Consider the following 23,072-nt stretch of genomic DNA (forward strand, 5'->3'; position numbering starts at 1 on the left):
GCAATCCAGCTAAGCCATGCTCTCAAATCACGCGATCAGAGCATAAGAACCCATCTGTAAATGAAGATGGCCGACAGTCTTTTGACCATCGAACTGGCGAACCTTGGAGCCGGATTACTGACTGATGGCATTTGCGATGTGTGAAAGTTTACCCCCCAGTTACGAGCAGAGAACTACAACCTCAAGTCCAGAAGTATCGTCCCTCTCTTCTCGGTGTTTGAGGATATCAGTACTCACGAATACGTGCACAGGGATGGACACTATAGGGAGAAGGTGAAGGTGGTTCTAAAAAGTTGCACCTCGGATAGAGAGTCTTAACGTGTTTTCACAGTCTTGGTCGTTATGCTTTTGGTATTCTTTTATTATTCTTTCTTTTTCATTAGAGCATATCGAAGTAGGACTCCGCCGTTTCTTATTTGCATCGGCATTCCTTAACGCCATGACCCTCAACTGACATTTTCAAAGGTTGGCTGCGGGCTGATTGTGCTCTTAAGCAAGTCAAAGCTTACTACGTTTGGGCTCTCAAGTTTGTCGTCATCATCAGACTAATTGAACGATCTCACATCACTCTTTATAACTTCATACCACTCTTCATGGCCTCAAGTCACTCTTCATAGCCTCGCATCACCTTTTACGGTCTCGTATCACTGGTCACAGCGTTACCAAAGAATGTTTACTCACGAATACGTTCGGGGACACGAGTGTCGTAGCGTGAAGGATGCCTCGATCTTGCTCGATGGCGGCCGACCTTGGGCTCAAGAATCAACAACAAGTAGAGCGACCTCTCTCCCCTGGAGCGCAAGAAGCTGCGTCTCCCTCTACCTTGATGAGGCCAGAAAACTATCTTTGTTCGAGGGACTGGAGGAGAGGTCGAGAGCCCTGGTTGTATAGCATCTGAGTATCTAGTGGGCGGTCTTTATGATGATGAACGTGTTTCTGCCCTTGAAGTCTCTCATGCGAATCTTGAAAGTCTGCGTCTAGGATATTTAAATCTCCACCCAGTCTGAGAAACACAAAACCCCTTGTGCCATCGTGGAGATGTTCTGCACTCTATGTTATGTTACAATTAACTCTTACACCCGGCCAGCTTCCCCATGCAAACACATCCACTCTATCAGAGCCTGATGATCTTTCTATCCTCATCAATACCACCCCGGAACATGTCAGCAACGACTCGGCCCCCGAGAACCGTCTCGTTGACGATACCCTCAACGTGCTTCGGCTCAACCCGACCATACCAGATCCCCTTCCCGGCCAGAGGATGCTTCTCCCCATCAGCCATAAGCTGTCCGGGCGGGATATAGATGATGATGTTCCCCGCAAACTTGTGCCCGCCAATATGGCTAATCAACCCAACCCTCGCCGACATCTTCTGATACCTCCTCTCACCATCCTCAGACGCCTCAGGCGCCGCGATCCTCCCAGTCTCCCCTTCACCACTCTCATCAACCACAACAGGCCCCCTCAAAACACCAACCCCAACCCCCTCAAACCTCCTCTCAAACTCATCCCTCAACACGGGCCCCATGACGCCGCACCGCATATCCCGCCCGCCGTGCCCGCAAATCAGCACCAGCACCTCCTCCACGTCCCGGACCCCGTACAGCAGCGACCGGTAGGCCTCCTTGCGCGTCAGCCGGTCCCGGTGGACGGGCGACAGGCTCCCGTCGTGCATCTTGTGCAGCTTCTCGGGGAGCAGGTAGCCCTTTGCGAGGGCCTGGACGCTGTCGAAGCTGACGCGCGGCAGGAAGGGCACGTACTTGAAGCTCGGGAGGAGGTAGGCGCTCGTGGTCTGCAGCTCGCTCCGCCGGGGCACGGAGGAGGGGAAGGAGGCGTTTAGGGTTGAGATGTTGTGCCAGGGCTGTTGGTTTGGCGGGAGGTTTCACTTACCGTCAGCCCAAGGTGCTCTCATACAATCTTATATAGAATTTCACAAGAGAGGCAAGAAAGAATCTACATGGCACCAAGAGACATGTCCAACGATGCTCCAGAATGTGCTGAGCCTCAGAAACCCGCGAGGCACCTACACTCGTACATGCGTCCCAAGGCTGAACTACTCCATAGCAGAAGAAGAATAAAATGTGTAATGAGACTGTCGAGAAAAACTTACATCGCTATACTCCCCCCCGCGGCCAAACAACTCCTTCAAGTCCGCCGCGAGGTTATCCCCGCTATTCTCCTCCTCGATCCTCGACACCCAATCGTCCTGCCCCGTGCACACGAGCACCTGCTCGGCATACCCCGAGACGACGCCGTTGAGCGGGCTCTTGAAGTCAATGTCCAAGCCCTCGGGCATCGCCGGCGTCGCGGCGCACTCGCACGTCGGCGACGGACATGTCGGGACGAGCTCGAACGGCGGCGGGGGCGCCGACGGCCTGCTTGCCTGCGGCCTCGCCTTCGACTTTGGCGATGCTGAGGATGACCAGAAGCCCACGCTGGTGGTGAAGGTGCGCTGCTGCTGCTGCTGCTGCCGCCGCCGCGTCGGTAGCGATGACGTTGATGACGACACTGACGGGGATGAGGTGGCCGCCGCGCGATGGCCTCGCGTGAGACGCGGTGCGGCTCTTGCTATCGAATGCATCATGTCCCTTTGGATATGTGATGTACGGATACGTCTCTTCGCCAATGTAATGCCAAGTGTGTAACTCTTTTACTATGCCGGGGATCCAAACGAGATGCCGGGCGTGCGTGTACCAGAAGGGGGTGGTGGGTGGCGTCCGCAACACCTCACTCAGACAGACACAGAGCCGCGATCGACGTCACCAATCAAACAGAAAGAGAATAATAAAAAAACGGGTCTATTGTCATCAAAAGGCACCCCTTGCGATGAACAATACGACAAGTTTCCGCGGGATCGTAAAGAGGTTGCCCCAGTGAGTTGAGTGAGTGCGAAACTTCGCAAGATGAGGCGCAGATTGGTAATTGGCAATTGCAGACAGGTATCCATATCTCTCTCGGTAGTTGGTTGACTCAAAAAAGAGTCAAGCCCCCTGCCTACGCCGCCCCCTCGGCGCTCGCTGCGGACCTTGGCCCCGGCGCCGAGCGGGAGTGAGAGAGAGACCGGGACACCTCGAAAAGGCTACCCGAAAACCCCGGCGGGGATTTTTTTTCTGTGGCGCCCGCGTAGCGATGCGATTCATGCGGCTGTCTGATCACTTCTCCTGTTGGTGGGCTTCTACGCAACAATACCTACCGGTACCCTTAGTAGAATGGTAATGTTAGGTAATCCCTCATTTCTCACTGGCGCGGCCGATAGCCGGCGGGGAGATGGAGAGCCCACCGTCTGTTCAGTACCGATGTATGTAGTATACGTAGGTAGGTAGGTACCTTGGCCTGTAAGTTCCCACGTTCCCCGATGTTTTCCTGCTTCTTTGAGAACGGGTATCGCCGGCCGGCCGGTACTGTAAAAAGTTTATGTCCGGCTGACACATCCCTATCATTCCGCTACGGGCACAACTTCCTCTATTCCACGATACTACATATCTCCCGTTGTCGTATGCGGCTTTGCACGTGAAAGCAAATTTCCGCATCCGAACCCCGTCTGCCCGTCTCCAGGGGGTGAGAGTTGCTCCCCCGGGGGGGGGGGGGGGTGGTACTCCGTAGTCCCCTTGGTGAGGCCCGGGGGAGGGTGAGGTAAGCAAAAACGCAACCGGGTCCCGTCATGGGTGGTTCATCCGCCTCGGAGCCGAATTACGGATTACACCATGATCCCTCTGTCGTTCCAGTACGGAGTACTTCGTACCGTGCTAAGAGGACCTTACCGAGTTCGGGCGGGAAACCGATTGAGTGAAAGACAAACGAGCAGCGCACGGGCAGAAAATAGATAGGTAGCATTCCAGGTTTCTTGTCCACTAGGTAAGTAGTATCCGTAGCGCGCGCGGGAAACCCTTCACCCCTGGCTTGAATCCATGGAACCTATTTGATTTTCTATCCGCCCATAGTCAGGGATTCCACAACTTCACGGCCAGGGCGTGGTAATGTGGGAGACCGGACAGACAGACAACAGACGCAGAGAGGAAATATGGGCAAAACAGGGCCCTCATTGTGAAAAGGGTTTGGTTGGACAATAAATACATCATTCCAGCGCACATTTACCCGGCATTTCCCATTCAGAACCCCCCGAATTAGGCTGGGGGCTCGGGGGGCTGGACCTGAACCTGCACTGCACTCTTGTTAGACGACGGGATACCGAAGAACAAATCACATTTTCTCTCTCTCACACAATCTCAAAATCTCAAATCTCGATTTTCGCCAACCATTACCAGCTACAACGACCGGGTATCGCTCCCGGAGTGAATGCAAATCTCACCCGACTGGAGCGCAACCGTTCAAGAGGACTTTCCCCGAGTACCTAGACTAGCAAACAGTGAACACTAGCAAAAACCGTCGGCGCACCGTGTGAAGCGGGAAAAAAGGGCTCATGATCGTCCTGTCGTCCAGTCCACGGCCCGGAAGTCAACGGCATCTAGCCCAGGGTGCCCCCCCCCCCCCAAAAGCTTGGCGATCGCGACACAAGGAACGGAGAATTCGCAATCAACCTATTGATAGATGGCTCACAAAAAGAATGACGCGCCCACTAGAACTATACGAATATAGATAAGATCCGTATCCGTTCAACTAACTATTTAACAGCGGATTATCCGTAGCCCAGTGTGAGAGACCTCAGATCCGGTTATTCCCATACCCCGTGTCCGTGTCTGACTTGACTCTGGCACCTCTGCACATCATGGCCCAAGCTTCCGAGACCATGTCTTGAAAAGCCGGCAGGCAGGCATGGGAAGGGGAAGGGGGGGGAGAAGCGGAGTGGATTGAGACATGGGAAATCGAAAGGGCAAGACACAGACTACCAGAACCGGGCGAAATCAAATCATTGTGCGGCTCTTTTCGGGAAGCGGGAGTTTTAAGGTAGGGAGCGACCAACTGAGCAAGAAAAGGGTGGAATGCGTGTAGTGGTCCGCGGATGGCATGGCCCACTGGGATCATGAAATAAATGAATGGGATGGAGGGGGCTGAGAACTTGGGAGAGACGATCGGAGGAGGAAACAGAACACACACCCTCTCTCAAAAGCCGCTTTTCTCTCTCCCCTTCCTAATTAACATCCCTCATCTTCCTGTAAGTGATCATGTACTCCGTACGTACAGACAGTAAGGGTACAGATACCGTTGACCTGGCAAGACCCCTCGACGACTTTCGTCTTCCGCGCCTATCCAAGCCCTCCGCGTACCGTACCCATGTAGAACAATCAACACAACAACGGCAAAACCACAAGTATAGGGGGTGACTAGAAAGCAAAGATACAAAAAAAAAGATGGGATGAAAAAAAAAAATGCAGAAAAGTAACCGATCCCTCCCCCAAGATCCAGCAGGCTAAAAGCCAAGGGTACGGGAAGAAGAGAAGAAGAAAAGAAAAAGGGGGAGGGGGGGGGGGGGGCAATGGTGATTGAGACTTTGAGTTGTTTGGAACTTTTCCTCCTTCTTTTCTTCCTATTTCTCTCTAGTAAAATCTGCACATCTGCAGAGTTGTATTTACCGAGACGAGACCAACAGCAAAGGGGAGAAGGAAAGAAAAAAAGAGAGACACCGCATTGCATTGCATGTCGTATCTGTTTTCGTGCAGCACCGCGAGATTGGACTCTCCACTGAGGGATGCCGAGGGGCAACAAAGTACTGCGTACATACCTACTTGCTTCAGAATCTGCGTGGTAAGGCATTTTCTGCACCATCAGCAGGAGCTGACGGTGGTGGTATTCGTCTCCACGACCGGTGTGTGGTTCCGCCTCACCGGTCCGACAACCCGATTCAGGTCGTCGTTGGTTCGCTTGCGGTTCCGCTCCAACGACTTTTTGTTCGCCAAGAACTAGCTCAGGTATCCGTAGGCAGGATCAAGACTAGACAAGGTTCCGTTGAACGTGCAAGTGAAGGTTGATCGAGGTTACAAAAACTTTGCAGAGAGTTATGGCAAAAAACAAAAAGAAAACGAAAAAAGACCGCCGTCATTAGCCCCCGTCGTCTTTCCTCTCTCTTTTCTGGCCCTAGGTACTCGTGTGGTGTAGGTATCGGCTGAGACCGCCCTCTTTCTCAGCCCCAGTTCCTGTCTACCGCTGATCATGGTCAAGTACCTGAGGTAGAGTTGCATCCCGGGATTTAGACGCACCGTTGAGAAGCCGAGCCGACAGATACCGCATGCCGCCTTCCGCATGCCAATCATGCGACTGACCTGAGACATGCAGACCGATCCCTCCCCCATTCTGCAGTGTTCACGGTACAAAGGGATGACATAGGGCAGAACAAGATGGAGACTGTGTGCGTGCGTTCGTGCGTATGTGTGTGGTTCGGCCAAAGTGCTTGGGTAGTGTCTTCTCATCGCCCCTCTTTCGTCTACATACTGTAGGTATCGTGTTTACATGTAATGTTGCCTAGGGGTGTCCTCCATAGGCTGCCTGCCAAGATTCTCTCAACCACATGGGGCACACGTCCCGTTCCTCTTCTCAGCTGCGCTCGGCCGTTGCGTTGTTTCCTTGGATTGATATCCTCATATACAGGGTATATAATGTTACATAGATGAACGAGAGCAACTGTCTGCGTATACAGCCGTATGTTGTCTCTCCGATCTCGTGTTAAAAAGCAGAAAAAATAGCAATTGTCCAAATGCGCCCTCCAACTCCGTGAAATGCAATGCAGATGTGAAAATGATAAGAATGACAGACAACCATGGTTGCGGAAGTATATGTCTTTCGGCCCCGCGTGTAAACAATGTCCACGATAGGCCAGTATGTCGTGTCCATCGAATCCTTCATTTGCCAGCATTTGCCCTCGTTTTCGTTGGCGAACACTGCTGCGCCTACCGGTGGTGTTGCTCCGGGCTAAATATCTCGCAGAAGACGTAGAGCGTCATGTCGATGTTCCAGTGCGGCCCGATGAACTCGTGCCTCGTCCCAAACCATACTTGCAGCTTCTACTAGTGCGTTTGCAAGGCCAATTGATCCAAAAGCATAGGAAGGTCTGATAATAAACCCTGGGCAGTGAGAACGTCGGCAGCCTCCAGCATCACACGGCTACTGGTTAGCTTCCTCTTGGATCCCCGAGAGGTATTGCATCCGTTTTGCTGCCGATATTCGGCTCGAGGCGCACGAGTGTCGGTGAACCTTTACGAGACCGTGGTGGAACAGAAGATGAATCGTAAGGAATGTGCTGAGGGTCCCAGCCTCAGCAGCCAGGTCCATATTCCTTGGGCTGTAGGTGAACTGTGAACTGTCCAGGAAGTGATTTACGCTAGCTGAGTAGACTTCTGACAGAGCTTTCAACAATTGTTGCTGGCTCTCCATCCGAGGACAGACCGTGTTCATTCCTGTAGACGCTAGACATGATGTCTCTCCAGATGACCACCAGCTGGAGGAGATAGGCTGGTAAGGGTAAACGCTGATTCGCCACTTTGGACGAGCTCGAACCGACGGCCGAAAAGAAAGGTGCCTGAGACGCCTGTCGACTTTGAAAGACATCCGATTCGCATGGTAACCGGACGAATATGTCTAAAGGATTCAAACTGCCAAGACGAACGGGAAATATGCCTTTGAGTCGCTCGAGGACAAAGCAAGCCCAGTATGTCCGCCTCCGGCTCTTAGCAAAGCCTTCTCTATCCAAGCCGTATGGATCAGTTTTCTGGCGAGAGTCGAGCGATTTGTCGAGTTCTAGGTTTAGCTGAAGGAAGATGGCTATCGAGATGGCCGCATTGATCAAATCAATTGCTTCGCTGGCTCTAGACGTAGACATGTAACAGACCGCCAGGAGTGGTTGAGATTGCGCAAGCTGAAGGCTGGGTGGGAGCTGTTGCTGCGCATACCGTGCGACATGAGCGTATTCGGAGGCGATTGTTCTTGGTCCACCTGACAAGGTGATTCCGACGGCGAGGATGCTATAGGTGAGCATCAGGTCTTCTAAAGACTTTGTGTTAGCATTACCAGTCAGCCTGAATTTAAACGGTATCTTGTGCAAGAAACAAGAGGCCATGGTGCTCTCTGTATGTACTAAGGAGGGAGAGATTACGGTGCTGACTGACTACGGGCCGGAAACATACGGGTCTGGTTGCCATGCTCGGTGAAGCACGTCCTCGTGGATCCGAGGGAGCTCAATTGGCTGGCGGTGTTGCCAGGCGTTGACCTTTGCCGTCTCGGGCGTCCGGCTCATTAAGGCGGAAGAGTCGCTCGGCATCGAGGGGTACGAGTCGAAACCGAGGCGCATCCTCTTGTGAGGCATTGAGGGCTCTGGGCTGGGCTGACGGTACGTGGTGCGAGGAGAAACAGACGCGCTGGAGTTGCTGCCAGGTCGGTGCATGTCGTTCGAGTTGGCCGAGCCTCCCAGACGTCTCAAGTCCTCTGGTTCAGCAGGAGGCGTTGATGGGGAGGTGTTGTGGCCACCTCGTGGTCTGTAAAAGCCATCTCCATGTCAGTAAAGTAGTGAGAAGTTGACGAGCTGCTTGTTGGAACCACTTACGCGTTCTTGAACTTGCAGATCCGGCCAAATTTCTCGCATTGAACGCAGCGAGGATAGTCGGGGTCGCACTTGATTTTCTTCTCCCTGCAGGTGACACACGCAATCGCCAGTCTCTTTCTTGGCTTTCCTGCCTTTGTCACACCCCAGTGAGCGTTGACTGCCTCGCCATCAATAACCGTCTTGCAGTGACTTCCGTCATCGTAGAAATAACACATCCCTTCACCCGGCACTTCGGCGGCACGAACGAATCGTGGGAGAAAGTGGCTCCCCGTCCATATCTTAGGGCCGAGACCATCCTTCGATGGGATTCCTTCCGAGGTCGTCGTACTGGCAGACGCCGATGCCTGCAAGAGACCAGGTCCAGAAGGGGAGCGCTGATCCCGGTAAGAAGAGCCAGAGTCTTTATTGCTGGAATACTGGTAGGACATCCTGTCATGTGAAGCCCGTAGTGGGGGCTGGTTCTCTCTGGATACCAGGGCGTACTCGTGCTTTCCAGCGTCATGGTGCATCGACCACTTGCTACTCAAACCGACGTCAGATCTCGACTCGGGACGCATGTGTTCGGATTCGCGGTATCTCGGTGACCCAGGGCCGGAGAAGGAACGGGATAAGCCATGCAAGGCCTGCCTCTCGTGGTCATATCTGGCATCGTAGGTACTCCGTGGCTGGGACATCGTTGGAGAGCTTTCCTGAGGCGGGAAGTACGATGTGGCATAAGAGCGATCATTGTGAGGTTGCGGCATACGCGGGCGGTCCAAGGGAGACGTCGCCGGGTAAGGGGCCGGCCGCTCGGTCAGCGGAGAATGCAACGGCCGGAGTGGTGGAGGAGGCCCAAACAGACTGCTCAGTGATGGCAGTTGCTGGCGAGGAGCGCTTTGTGTCGAATCCTTACGGGACGAACCGCCTTCAGCACCTTTGCCGGCAGTCGACACATCGGCCGCCGAGCCATGTTCGTAGTTGGGCATGGCAGGGGATATGGGACCAAACCTGGTGTCCCAGAGCTTTTCGGCAGGAGGAGATGGCCTGGAGGAGTAAGATGATGATGATGGGCTAACCAGCCCGGGCGGAGAGTCTGGGGCGGCCAAACGGGGATGAGGTTCCAGAGCTAGTATACCCATTGAGAAGGCGAATTGAAGCCGTAGATGGGAGAGCCGTTTGGCATTGGCGACCTTGAGCACCTCGGGATGCAGTTGAGTCGAAGTCCACGGCCTCGACAGGCAAACAGCAAAGCCGGGAGAAGGCACGGGCAGGTTATATTGCTCAGGTCAAGATTCAAGCTAACAAAACCGGGCTGGCACACAGCTGGTATTAAGGTTTTATGCCACGTCCGGGGTGGCTTGAGAGAGAGGAGTCCAATAACCAAAGGTCGTCAAAGATGTTCGTATAGGAATGCGGAGTGTCGGTGATATGGCGAGATCGATGAGACGGTTGATTTGAGAAGTGCTTCACGTCTCTTGTCGGCAACGGTATCCGATCAAAGTTGGACGTGGTTGACTGGTCGTTCAAGGAGAGACAAGTAGGACGGAAGGAGGAAGAAGAGGGCGAGTGAGGGTAGGATATAATGGAGTGATGGAGCCGGGTGGCTTTTTGAGCAGTAGGGCAGGCGCGGAGAGCGCCTCAAGGTATGTACATCCTATTTACCACCCAAATGTACATACGTTCACGGGAGCTGTTGCCCAGTTGCCCCCCTTCGGCCACACTCATCGTAACGAGCTGCGAGTGAGATAGACCGAGGGGCCCAAAGGAGACACTAAGGAACAGGACCAACAGACTGGATTGGCTTGGCTCGTTAGATTGGGGAAGGGAGCCGGAAGGGGCACCGATAGAGTGCTGCAAGTGTACACGACGGGTAGGAAGTACCGTTCGTTCTAGGCGCACACACGTGCGGTGCGTCTTCCATGACCCTTGCCCGTGTCTCCGCCATCCTTTCGGCTTGGCTAGGATCATGGATGGGGGGGTTAAAAGCCAAGCTAATTCGACTTAGCGTCTCGTCGGCACCGACGGCATGGCGTGGGACAGTGGTCTCGTCGACGGTTGCGAGAGGGAAGACGAGTCTCTCTCTCTCTGTCCATCTCTCCGGACCATGTACTTTGTGGTGTATGCATACCTACACCACAGTGTAGAGTACGTATCTCGGAGGGAGACACAGCTCGCATTCCCTCATGGCATTAGTCTGACGGATAGGGCCTGTACCCAGCGTTGCAGCGCAAAAGGAACAGCGATGGTAAAATGGGGCAGTTGGGTCAAGTTATGCTCGATGAGGGAACCCTGGCTGCATGTTTACCAGGGTCCAGGAGAGAGAGTGGATGATGGGGGGTGAGTTGCAGCAGAGGGGTGACATGGGAAGCAGAGAAGAAAGAAGCCGCGAAGGGAGAGCTCCCGGTACATAGACGCTCTTGGAGGGCTGGTCAGGGATGATCAAGACGTGGTAGGGGGCTTTTGCCTTAGGGATCCTTGGAAGCCGGGGGGGAGGGGGGAACGGGAAGAATAAGACGGGGGAGGCAGCGAAGGCGACAACGTGCGAGGCTTGGTCAAGGTCTGACGAGGGTGCAAATTCCAGCAACGACATGAAAGAGAGTACAATACTTTGTACTGGAATGAGGGCATGAATCCTTCAAGCAGAAGTGTCTACAAACATATGGGCCAAAAGAGAAGAAGTGATAGATTTCGGAGCAGGAGGAAGAAGTTCAGGACTCCCTTCAGCATCTTGGTTTCGGATGTCTTGAATCGCCTCTGCTCATATGTTACTGGTACATGTAAAGACAAAATGCAAAAGGCAAAAGACACGTGAAGCTAGACAAGATTGCCAGACTATGGATATTGGCTAAACCGGGGCCGATGCACTGCAGCGGCGGCGGCGAGTGCTTCGTGTCATTCTTCGTTGTTTTGCTTGTTGGACGTCTGAAGGATGCACGATGAGGGTCAATATTCCCTGACGATGGCCCACCCAGGATGAGCCCAGATGGCGGCATGGACGTAACGAGATAGGCTCGGACTGCCGGGCGAGAAAAGGAAATAACGAGAACGGTGTGTCGGTTGTTGGTTCATTCCAAGAGAGGTGGTTGTGGATCTCCGCGCGGGGTTTGGTCTCTAACAGATACCCATCACGTTAGGCCTGAGATTGTGAAAATGACGAAGAGATAAAGTAGGTATGTAGTTGGGTTGGCCGCGTTTGTCAATGCACATATAGTACGTTCGTGTTGTACATACGGATTCTCATAGGTATAAAGTATGATTGATGATTGTCCGGTAGACTTTGGATGAACTCTGGTCGAATCGGCCCAATCCCAGCACAGATATATTATGTTGGGGAGTTAGGTTTACCCAAACGCTGTGCAGTTTGTGCATCGGATAGAGTTGCTGGCCCGCTGGCCTTCTTCTTTTCTCTAGTCAATACAAAACCGGGTCATCAACCGCAATGAAGCAATGGGAGGACTGGTGAGAACTGAGAAGGAAGAAAAGGTACTTGACCATCCAGTGTGGGAGTCTGTGGCGCAAAAGTACCTACCTGCCTGTCTTGGGAGGGACTAAAGTAGTTCTTACAACGTCCTTGCGGGCTCCATGACGACAAGGTTGGATCCCCTGCAGCGATAGCAGAGGCTAATAAGACGAGTCCGGCATGTCTTCATTAGGCGGATCCCATCCCCCTGGGTACACTGTGACGGTACGGGGGCTGCGAAGATCTGGACCGGACCTGAGCTGGCCTGCAGCCGGCAGCGCAGCGTGCAGCGAGGGCAGAGAGGAGCTCAGTTCGGCGTGATAATGGAGCTCAAGAGAAGGAATTCCGCACCGAGGCTTGCCGAACCATGCACAAAATCTGCACATGTATCGTGTTTTCAAGTGCTGTAACAAACGACATCAACCATTATTATTCTTCATTCGGATTCTTCTTCGTGTTCTTGTGTCATCGTATGATCTGAGGGGCCGTTGCCTATTTGCAAACCCATAGATCCTCTCTTCATTTCGATTTCGTGAAAACATCCGAGGCGCATATCTCGGAGCAGTGCTGAGGGAAGGATGGAGAGTAACAACCATATGACTGGCCAGGCGCAGTGATAGGTATTCAGCAATCAGACAGAGCCTTTGGCCAAGATCAGTGCCTGCCGACAAAACTCTTGTCTTGGCGGCGGATTTCGCAGCCTCTCAGAGTCTTGGATTGACGATCAACTGGCAAGACAAGACAAACCAAGGACGAGACGTGGTTTTCGGGCTCGGTAACAGCCCGCCAGCCAGACGTCAATGGCAGTAGCATCGACGCTAACAGACAGGGGAAAAAGAGAGGCAGGCTAGAGCCAGTCGTTGGTCTTTGTCGGTTGTGTGTCATAACGAAAATCATTAGTGATGGCGCCGCTGGCCCGCTTCAGTGTTTAGCGTCCATGTTCATCCATCCTTGCGGTTGGGGACGGATAGGTTGCCCCCCATTCGTTCTTGATGTCGGTAGCTGGGAGTTTTCCGTGGCTCCGAGTCCGACTTGCCCGTCCGTTGTTGGATCCGCCGTCATTGGGACCGGCCGAAGGTCTTGGCCTCTGCAGTTTTGCAGCCGTAAACGAGGTGCCATAGGAGCGTTATTTCCCCCTATTTGCCTCATAGTGGCAAGATACAGTATCCGTAGTTGAGAAATCCTTGAGAGGAACATTTGGTGTCTGCACTGTCGAGCACGAGGCGAGGGAAGATCTTGGCTAGGGTGATGATGGAAAGCCGCCTGTAAGCAAGAAAGAAGGCCGCCACCAGGCTCAGGGCATTCCATTCCATCTGGGACCCTCATCTCGGCGGCGTCGGCGGATTTTGCGACTGCATGTGGCGGCACCGAGGCATGTACGGAGTAGGTATTCATAGACAGCGCCAACCAAGTGCAGTGCATGTTGACAGTTGGACAGCATGAGGTTGGCATGGTTGGCAGATGTGGTTATGCTTCCAAAGAGTCGCAACGGACCGGTCGACGCCGCAGTTACTCTGGGGTTGCGTTGCATTGAAGAGTCGGACGACGGAGCACTTTTGGATAATTAGAAGTGATGTGCAGGGAAAATGCTGCTTAATAACGCAAGTGTCGTCAACGTGCACCAACGCAACCCAGTTTTCCCTGGATGAAAAGTACCTCGGTTTCCAGGCTGAGACAGGCGATGGTTTGTCGTTGATGAGGCACCGCACCCGGATCCGAAACGGAGGAGAGGGAGAGGGAGAGGGAGAGCCCAGAGAGAGAAGTAGTGAGGTACCTCTGTACCTATCAGATACGTACAAGTGGGAGAGAGAGAGAGAGTTCTGGGGTGGCGCGGCGCGAAGCGAAGAGGACATGGGCGATCAGCCTTCAGGTAGGTAGGCCACTTGATGCTTGAGTAGCGTGCTCGCCCTACGTAGAGTGACAGAGAATCAGGACTGCCAAGGCCCGTATGGGTTCTCTCGCAATGTTCGGCTCGGTGAGGATGGTGGGAACGACTGTGTGTTCGGAGAGAAGCTGAATGTCAACGGTGAGGTGTGAAGGAAGCAAGCTTCATCTACGAAGTACATTGTGATTCCACAGTACAAAGGTACCTTACCTTCCGCAGTCAACCATCAGATGGATGGTGCGAGATACGTACCGAGCGGTACCAAGCGACGAGACATCTAAGCGAGCTACCACCCAAGGCAGTCTAGGGGCGGGTGTCTCCTCGACGGGAAGGTGGAAAGGCAACCCCTTTTCCTCTTGCACAATGCACAGGGAGTCTCCGCGTGCAATTTTTTCTCTCTTCCCCAGGCCATCACACCAAGGTAAGGATAGACTCAATTCAACCTTCAGGTGGCTCAGCACGCTCTAGGCTCTAGCAATGACAGCAGGCCCGGCGATTGGTCCGTCTGCAGCATCGGTGAAGATGCCGTGTATGGGTATCCAAGAGGGTAGCTGCAGGTCCCGTAGGGTGGCATCAAACCTTAAGCATGGGGATCGCGCTTGCGGGCTGGATAGGTAAAAAAAGGTTGCTCGTAATGCTTGTTGTTATTAAGAAGGGGTTTTGTTCAGAACCCATGGTAATGACTGAGTATACGCCTACGCCTGTCCAACAAAATGTTTCTAGGGTTGCCGAGAAGGCATTCGTACGGATAACTTTTGACATGTGCGAAGAGACATTGCCATTCTAGTTGCATCTTGGATCCCGCCGAACGCCGCCGTGTAGCGGGCACACCCCGTCCTACCTTACTTTAGTTGAAGGTTGAGACATTCTGCACCCGATTACCATTCGATTATTAGCTTATTGCTCAAGGCAACTAGACTTGGGCCAGAAACCCCCCCTGAGAGAGGAAACGAAAACTGCGCAGGAAAAAACTTGCGCATGACTATGTTGTATTATCTGCGACCCATGAAGACTGATTCCAGTCGGTGGCATCAGCCGCAACGCAACCCAGCTTTATGCAATACAACACCGCATAGCAAGCGAACATGAACTCCCACACATGCTCGCCTATCCGTGGTGGACGCTTGTGACCGAGGTATTATTCCGACTCGATCTAGACAACAACCTGCATATAGACTGCCTGCACGGAATGCTGAGTACCGCAGACGCGAGACTCACTTTCAGCTGGTCCAGGTTTTCCTCTCCTAGCCTAGCCTAGCCAGCATCATTACTTCATGAAGGAGGGCGGCCTATGTTCGTATTTCCTCGTCCATACGCGCGAGAGGACAGAGACCATCTTTGTTTGCACTTACATGTCCGATTTCTTCCTTGCGCTAAAGCCAGGGCCATGGACAGTGTGTCCCTATAGGTCTATGAAGGCTGCAAGACAATTTTGCTCGGGGAAAGGGAATTTTACCCAGCAGAAAGATAGGTAGTTGCCTCACAGTTTCTTAAGACATACAAGTTGATAAACAGAGCATACTATGGCAGCGACTAACAACAAGCGGGCAAAATTCAGAACAATGACAGGTCTGAACTAGGGTACTCCGTAGTTGTGCAGGTTCACTCCCGAGCCGGGAAACCGGAAATCCCGGGGCATGTGTATGATCCGAGGGCGGGCGAGACGGGTAAGGTAAAGTCGTCAGTGATCGGAAGCCCATTCCAGTGGTCGAACAACGAGACACTACACACGTGTCCGGACGGAGTAGCGCGCCGATGAGGTGCTCAATCGTTCAATATCATGAGAAAGGGCGTGAGACCGGCGAAAGCCACTTTGGTCGGAAATGCCCCCACATTGCAACTAAGTCCCAATGAGGTAATGGTTTCGATAACCGCTAGCTGATTATCTCACCTCTAGCCCAAGACAATGATTGTGCACTAACACGGCAGTGCACGGGTGCCAGAGGATCACGGCCCCTCTGTGTCTCTTGGCAGAATAAGCGTATGTCAAGATCGTGACCCTTAGTAAGGCCGCGGGCGACTCTTATCCAGGCCCTTGACGTGGAATCTCACTGTCTCGATATTTAGTCAAGGCATACACAATAGACAAGCTCAGGGCCTAGGTTGTGGGCTAAACCACGACGAAATACTAGGTAATGCATTTCTATTTACCTCGCTTGCCAAGATACGCAATTGACATTCTGGGTTAAGCTCAAGCGCCTCTGGCTGAGACAAGAAAACATGGCTATTGAGATGATCGAGGCGTTACAAACATGAGTTCCAAGACCGATTGAAGATACTGTTAGGTAAGATACTAGGTAAGCTGGTGCTCGGTGGATCTATAGCTCAGTGTATAAGTCAGACTGGGAAAGGATCAAACCCGGGCGGGAAGGACCCTGACTCAAGGGGTGCACGTGCAGGAGACGGCAGTGAACAGGACGAAAAAATTGATAAAAGAAATGCGCGTTGAAGAATCATCTAGGAGACAGCAACTTGGAGCAAGAACATCCTACCTCATTGGAGTGTGTAAGAACAGAGGTACCTGTACGAGTGATTGGCAATTGCATGAAACAAGGACCCCAACCCTGCGCGCCTGCCCTGTTCGGAACGTGAGATCAAATAAAAAAGAAAAAGAGGGAAGGGCCGTCCAGGTTCCCGCTGTGCCTGCGCATTCAACATTGCTCCAAGACCTAACTCAGGTATTCGTGGAGTGCTACCTAGGTAGGTAGAGTCGATCCCTGAAGAAGAAATCCGGAATTCTGGAATTTAGGCCGGTGAAACCGGGAGGCATGGTTTGGCGACAGGAAGGGGGGCCGGCAGGCGAAGGTGGCTTCCCACTCGGATCCATTGACGAGCAAGGAAGGAAGGAGGGAGGGATGGAGGCAGTCACCCATCAACCCTCCAAGCTCAACCCGGGCAGGGGAAGCGGACGCTTGCGGAAAGCTGGCTCATGAGGTGCCAACCACCTACCTAGGTACCTACCTACCTTACCTTACTCCGTACACATAGGGCACGGATAGATAAGGAAGGAGACGGGAAACTACCAAGTTGCCCGAACGCCTCCCCAGTCCCCACGCTCCCTTAGGTTTGTAGTGCTTCTTGCCCAAAGTACCTTATCTTGATACTAGAACCCTTGAGAATGGAAGTTGAGGTGGACTCCCGCTTGCCTCATACCTAGGCTTGGCTAACGTTCCTGCCTACCCGCGAAAGGAAGGCAACGTAATATTTCAGGATGAGGATTCAAAGGTGCCGACAAATCTTGGCTAAAGTTCTTTGCTATGCCATTAGGTTTCCGAGGCAAGGTACCTAATATGGAAACGGTACTCCGTACGAATACAGATGCAGAGTAATAAGGCAAGGTACCACCATGAAGTCTTGCCTACCAAAACCCCGGTCGCTGCTACCCTTGCGGACATCCTACGGGTACGGACACGGGGGCCGGCGGTTGACGATGTGGAGACCAACGTGCCCGGTGAGTTCAAACTTTGCAAGAGCCCGGCAGTTGTGAACTTTCGTACACTATTTGTCTCCCCGGTTTCCTTGTCATGGTGGAAACAACAACACAATCTTCAGATACAACATGATCTATCCGTATTCTGTGCACCTTGGTGCTGTTGCATCGCCTGGTTGATATACAACCTTCCTTCGCTCAGGTAGGATACCTTATGAAGAAGTATTGCTTGCTAGCAGATCGAAAGTTTTGGTACTTAGCCGGACCAGTACTCTGCCTTACGTAAGTTAGCCACGGAGAAGGTACCTTGCGGATACCTTAACTTGAGGTAAGAACCATCGCTGCTTGCCTGCCCGAGTTGCCCGCACAGGCCACATCGTGTCTTTCCCATTCCCAAGGACAGGTTCCACTGGCAGATCAATCAAGACATCTCTTCCTATCCGTTCCATCGATATCCAATCTGGTGAGAATCTCCCACATCATAAAACCAAGAACCACAGACGCAGCACAAATCTGGCACAATCACTCATCGGGGATCAACTGACTGCCCACGCTCGGCTCAACTCCTGTCCCTCGCCCATACCGGCCCCCTTCTAGTCAACTCGCTTCGAGAAAGAGGGAGAGACATGGCGCCAGACGCCTAGCCCCCCTGGCTGACAGCAATTCCCAAGGGACTGGAAATGGTTGCATGCACCTCAGGACATACCCCCTCCTTTTGGTATTGTCTCCAGACCCACGAGTCCAAGACGCCGCAATAGCAATTTCCCCCTCCTTCGCTCTCCATCGCCCTCTCTCGCGAGCAGTAACTTGCAATACGGAGTACACATCCACCACGTTCAGAGCCAGCTTTATCCAAGCTATGCCGAGACCTCGATGCTCGCTCAGCCCGCAGGGCTCAGGAGCCTGTCCGACAAAGCCTGGGCCAGCCCACTACTGCGTACAGCAGACAGATCACAGAGGCACATTCTTTTACCGATGCGTATTTCAAGGAGCTAATACCAAGCTTGTCATGGATGGAAATCCATGGCGTTCGCCCTGCTCGTCTGACGGTCCCATACCAGAGGCAAAAGGGAAACCCCCTCGACGCGCTCGAATCGATGGCGTATCCGTACGAGTATACTACAAAGGCGCAAACACTGTGAACCCTCCCCCGGGAATGGGTCTCGACACTCACCCGACCGACCTACGAATACGCTGAAAGGGTGCGATATATCCTAGCTTGGGTTCGTGGACCGCACAATTGGCATCCACTCAGCGATCACTCCATGTCGACGGTCGACGCCAGCGCCAACGCCAACGCCAACACCGGCAAACCCACGACCACCACGGCACCAACAACACTACCTCACCCACACCCGCGCCCAGGATCACTACACGCTAGCTGTTACGACGGGAGCACTGCAAATTGAGAAAGGTCTCTAATCCACCTCGTCTTCGTAATTCGGCAAACGAGAGAGTCCGATCAGCCCAATCGCCTGATCAGTGCTCCAGATTAAATGGAGTCCCCTCTGAATCTGATCCTCGCAACATTCTTGGCCCTGGGCGTCTGCCGATGAACGACATGGAGTTCGACATTTTTTAAAGCCGGACAGCACCGGATTTGCAGCCGCGCCCGGGGCTCACTCGCTCACTCGCACGAGATCAAAGGGCGAGATCCGCTGTGGGCTATTGCAACCACGGCTTAAGGCTCTTTTCGCCTAGCACCCGCCTGCCAATGCACCGCTCCACCCTCGGCACTCGAGAAGCCGCCCAAGCGCCTCGTAAAATGCCGTGACAAGTCCCGGAGATGGACCAGACCACACCTTATATCACCCTGAATCTCGTCAAAGTCCCGAGACTCGGGTTGCGCCCGTTGCTCGAGGGCGCCTCGGTCACTCACCTTGATTACGCCACTCGTTGAACATCTTCCCTTCACGAGTCATGTTTCCGCGGTTTCACCATTCTAACTTGCTCATCATCACTCGTAACGGATGGTGTTCCCGAAGCCTTTCCCCGCCTACCGCCCCTTCTCCCCAGTAAGGCTTGGTAAAGGGCTCCCATTTTGTCATGTTCGACAGCATCGCAAAAGTCCCTGAATCATATCTCGCCCACCCTCCGGCCGAGAGACCGTTGATAGGGAAATGCACCGGCTTTGCCGCACGAGAACAGACCCATCAATTGTCACGTCAGTTGGCTCCTCTTCCTTCTGCTAGACCCATATGGCGGCCGCTCGCGAAATGCCCCGCGGTTTTTGTTGTTGCGATTATCTGAAGCCTAAGGAAAATCCTCGGTCAATTCCTGCGCAAATCCCACCGCATGACCATTCTGCGAGCCGAGGCCATGATGACAATTTCGTCAAGCTCGCAACTCACCCCTCGAGAGAATTTCAACGAATATCTTGGTCAGGAGTGTGATGTTTGGCTTCTGCGGCAGATCACCACAAAGGATTGGTTCGCCATATCACGTTGCTAAACCGACTTCCATGACGATCTCATCGATGATGGTCCACTGCAGTTCTGAACCATGCAAGTTATGATGCTACGCAGCCGGCCATAGCCCATGGAGAGCACTGGTCACACAGCAATCCAGGATGTGGGAATCTGTCACTGTTAGAGGTGTGACGGGGCAACGGCAGTTCTTCATCACTAATTCCTTATTGATGCGTCGATTCAGGGGTCTTTCATTGACAAGCCTCAGCCCTCTCGACTATTGACAGGGGCCTTCTTAGCAAGATCGACAAATTAGACTTGGTCCCCTCGGGGCAAGTGGCTGGTTTTCCCGCCCGAGTAGGCGTTCATCTAGAATTCCGCAGGTTTCAAGCAATTACCCAACCAAAGAAGGCAACCACAGCGACCAATCCACCACTTCTGTTCTCTGGAATGAACGCCATTCCACAGCTTCCGGTCCGAATAGACAGAGCAGGAAGCAAATCTTCCTTCTTTATGGGGAAGTAAGATCATTCTCAAACCAACGCCTCATTCTCCTGTGGTAAAGAAGACATAGTCCACCGTATACAGCGGTTGATAGAAGGTTCTATCCGTCTGGCCATCAAAGGACAGTTGTAGCCCGCCCTACGGCCGCTGTTCGTGATTCATGACTGGTTCAGTGTTCGGAGGAGAGGTCGTCCTCACCTCAGTGTCGACCACAAGCAGAAGTACGGATAGTAACTTGTAAGAGTCTGACCCGTTTGCACAGACACTCGTTACGGATGGGATGACAGCTGTTCATTCACTGCAACGCCGCCGGAATCACCTATACGATGCAAGGACCATGCCAGTATTGGCTGCAAAAGGGCGGCGCTAGCTGCCACCAGGAGTACCTCTAGCTGTTCTAGAAACCTACGGACCTTCTGTGCGCGCGCGTCACATCCCATACACAATAAGCAGGGTTAACTGCAGGATTCAGGCCGATCTGTGGCTTGAGGTGTGACAACCGACCGACTTCCTTTTCGAGCTTGCAGCCCGATTCTATCTTCCGGTCGGTCTCCAGGCCGGACCATCAATCGGCCGTCGTGCTATTCCGTTACGCACGTATGAGTTTCACGACCAAAAGCCGGCCTAGTATAGCTTACACCGGACTCAAGCCGTACACGTCGCGGTATCATCGCGCTGGGATCTGTTGTACGAGGCATCTTGTTGAAACCACCATCAACTACCTGAGGTGTGGCGACAGAGAAACATCGTGCAGACACTGGCCTTCAACGCGCACCGCGCCGCAACGGCGCATATGCCCCTGCCCTGCAATCAGGAGCAGAGTCCCCTCGCTCATCTTGTTGTCTGCTGCATAATTCCAGGGGCCGAATCCTTTGTTCAAACCTGTTCTGGAGTTTGCGCTGGTTTGAGCAGGTGCATATTACAAGACCATCAGCTGGCAGCAAGGCTGGATGAGAGGGACTTTTCTTACTCCGCATAGTTGGCTGCTACTTAAGATGAGTCCCTTTGGCCTAGCATGGACAACCCGCCAATGGCCGTGTCATCACGAGAGTTAGTACTCTCCGAAATGCTGAGTCCCAGTGCCGGCATTCAACTTGACGCACGACTTTCCCCAACAGGCGCCACCAAACAAACTCAGTGGAACTGAATTAAGAAGCTACGCTTCAGCAAACGATAGCTATGTGGTTGTTCTGAGCCGAATCATTTAGCCTGTACAACGGTTGCTACGATAGAGGCAACACTTGGGAGAACTAACGGCTTGTGTTTCCCATCTTTCCAATAGGGTACGATACTTTTCGCTTCACCTTCCTCAGTCCTTTGTATTCGCTCAATCACACAGAGGGCCATACCCTTGCGTGGAGCGAGGTTGGATCTAGTTAGACTCGGCATTGCGCTCCGTCCAACAGCCAACCCTACCCAACTCAGGTCGACGTCCCGATGGCAATCTTCGACAATGGCTGCCGCTGAACGGTTTCCCGGGAAGGGCTTCTCCAAATTTCCTGTCACCCTGTCCTGTTATTCCCCACATCGTCGTTAGGCAGCAGGATAACGGGATGCCGCCATCACCACCCATCGAGATGAACCACGGTATGCTGCTGATCATCTGAGATGGGATCAGCCCGTTCAACATTGAGCGTTTGTTCGGAGCTCACACGCACGACGGGATCGTAATATCACCTCTTGCTGCCTTGATCAACAACATGCATCCACTCGAAACGCAGACTCGGTTAGAAGTCACCGTGGGTTCCGGGCTGGAATCACCGTGACCTACGCAGGACACCCAGTGTACACACAAAAACTGACATATCAGCATCACCCGAAAAGCCCCTACTAAGCTTGGCCATACACCCCCTTCGCGAACGAGACATCCATGGGTGCTGAATTCGCCGACGCCCCACTTCCGCCTGACTTCCGGTGACTGCTTAACAGGGGCAAAGTTCACTGTAACCCTCTCGACAGGTCGGCAGTGAACAGACGACCAGGGCTGTCACGACTGTAGAAAGTTTATCGCCAAAATAATATCTGATGAAAAGCAAAAGGAACGGCAGACACTCTGGCGTTGCAAGGCTGATCCAGAGTGTGCCGTCGACTGACGTGCGGAGAGAGGTGCTTCCAATTCGGCAGATGGCTCAGCTACTGTGTACTCCGTACAGACAGACAGGCAGCATCAAGTGAAAAGGCACCGACACGTCGAGGTAACGAGTCGACAGACTCCACAGTACGATAAAAGGCAATGCGAGACCTCTTCCTCAACTAGGCACATCCACTGCCACACCATTCCATGATCTTAAGCTCCGAGCCAGCTCGGCAATTGAGATGTTGAGGTCATGTCTTTCACCCTCTACACCTTGTGGGCAACAACTCAGCCACTGAGGTAACCAGCGCAATTCGTGGTTGGCACGTGAGGGGCAGATCGCGGTGCGGAATTCAGCATCCCTGGGGTCATGTTCCCAAAGAGGCTTCACAAAGCGAATCAAGCTCTTAGTGGCTCCCCAGCTCGATCGGACGCTAAACAACCGCCCTCGTCCATGGAAGGGAACTTGAGATACGGAGTACTGGCGAAGGGCCGAGCCAATTGTACTGTGGGGGGAGGGCTCATTACTTCATCCTCCACAATGCCATGCCTTTGCGGAGCAGATTATCACCTAGGACGGGCGCGGCTCAGGCCATGTTGGCATTACGGGGCCTGTTGGTGCGGTTGGCGCACACATCGTATGAGAGAGGGACCGAGGAGGAGCCAAGAACAAGGTCAGCGACCTTCCACTTTGATCGGCCCCCAAGTCACATCCCTTGTGTGGGCGGCAGCGGTGCGAGATGTCAATTCTCATCACTAGTCTGCCCCGGGGGCTTGAACAATGGGCTCGCCATACTCGCAGCTCGGTCAGGCTGGAACGCTCGCTGGGCATTGGACGCCG

General features: G+C 53.2%; 3 protein-coding genes across 3 annotated transcripts; all 3 read right to left on the reverse strand.

Moving 5' to 3' along the window:
• Positions 1-876: 876 nt before the first annotated feature.
• Positions 877-2,909, reverse strand: HER10_EVM0001613 (uncharacterized protein). The gene is made up of 2 exons (XM_035471357.1): positions 2,111-2,909; positions 877-1,861 (listed from the first exon to the last, which is right to left on the reverse strand). Exons 1-2 carry the CDS (start codon positions 2,582-2,584, stop codon positions 1,115-1,117), a joined length of 1,221 nt encoding a protein of 406 aa, XP_035332183.1. The 5' UTR covers positions 2,585-2,909; the 3' UTR covers positions 877-1,114.
• Positions 2,910-6,618: 3,709 nt separating this feature from the next.
• Positions 6,619-9,609, reverse strand: HER10_EVM0002872 (fungal specific transcription factor; the record flags this gene model as incomplete). Its single annotated transcript, XM_035472565.1, has 6 exons — positions 6,619-6,842; positions 6,885-7,003; positions 7,061-7,245; positions 7,295-8,012; positions 8,058-8,423; positions 8,492-9,609. 6 exons carry the CDS (start codon positions 9,607-9,609, stop codon positions 6,619-6,621), a joined length of 2,730 nt encoding a protein of 909 aa, XP_035332334.1.
• Positions 9,610-13,165: 3,556 nt separating this feature from the next.
• HER10_EVM0007789 (uncharacterized protein) lies at positions 13,166-13,784 on the reverse strand. The gene is made up of 2 exons (XM_035477334.1): positions 13,728-13,784; positions 13,166-13,483 (listed from the first exon to the last, which is right to left on the reverse strand). Exons 1-2 carry the CDS (start codon positions 13,781-13,783, stop codon positions 13,225-13,227), a joined length of 315 nt encoding a protein of 104 aa, XP_035332926.1. The 5' UTR covers position 13,784; the 3' UTR covers positions 13,166-13,224.
• Positions 13,785-23,072: the final 9,288 nt, after the last annotated feature.

This window comes from Colletotrichum scovillei (genome assembly GCF_011075155.1).
Source record: "Colletotrichum scovillei strain TJNH1 chromosome Unknown Contig00006, whole genome shotgun sequence".
NCBI lineage: Eukaryota > Fungi > Ascomycota > Sordariomycetes > Glomerellales > Glomerellaceae > Colletotrichum > Colletotrichum scovillei.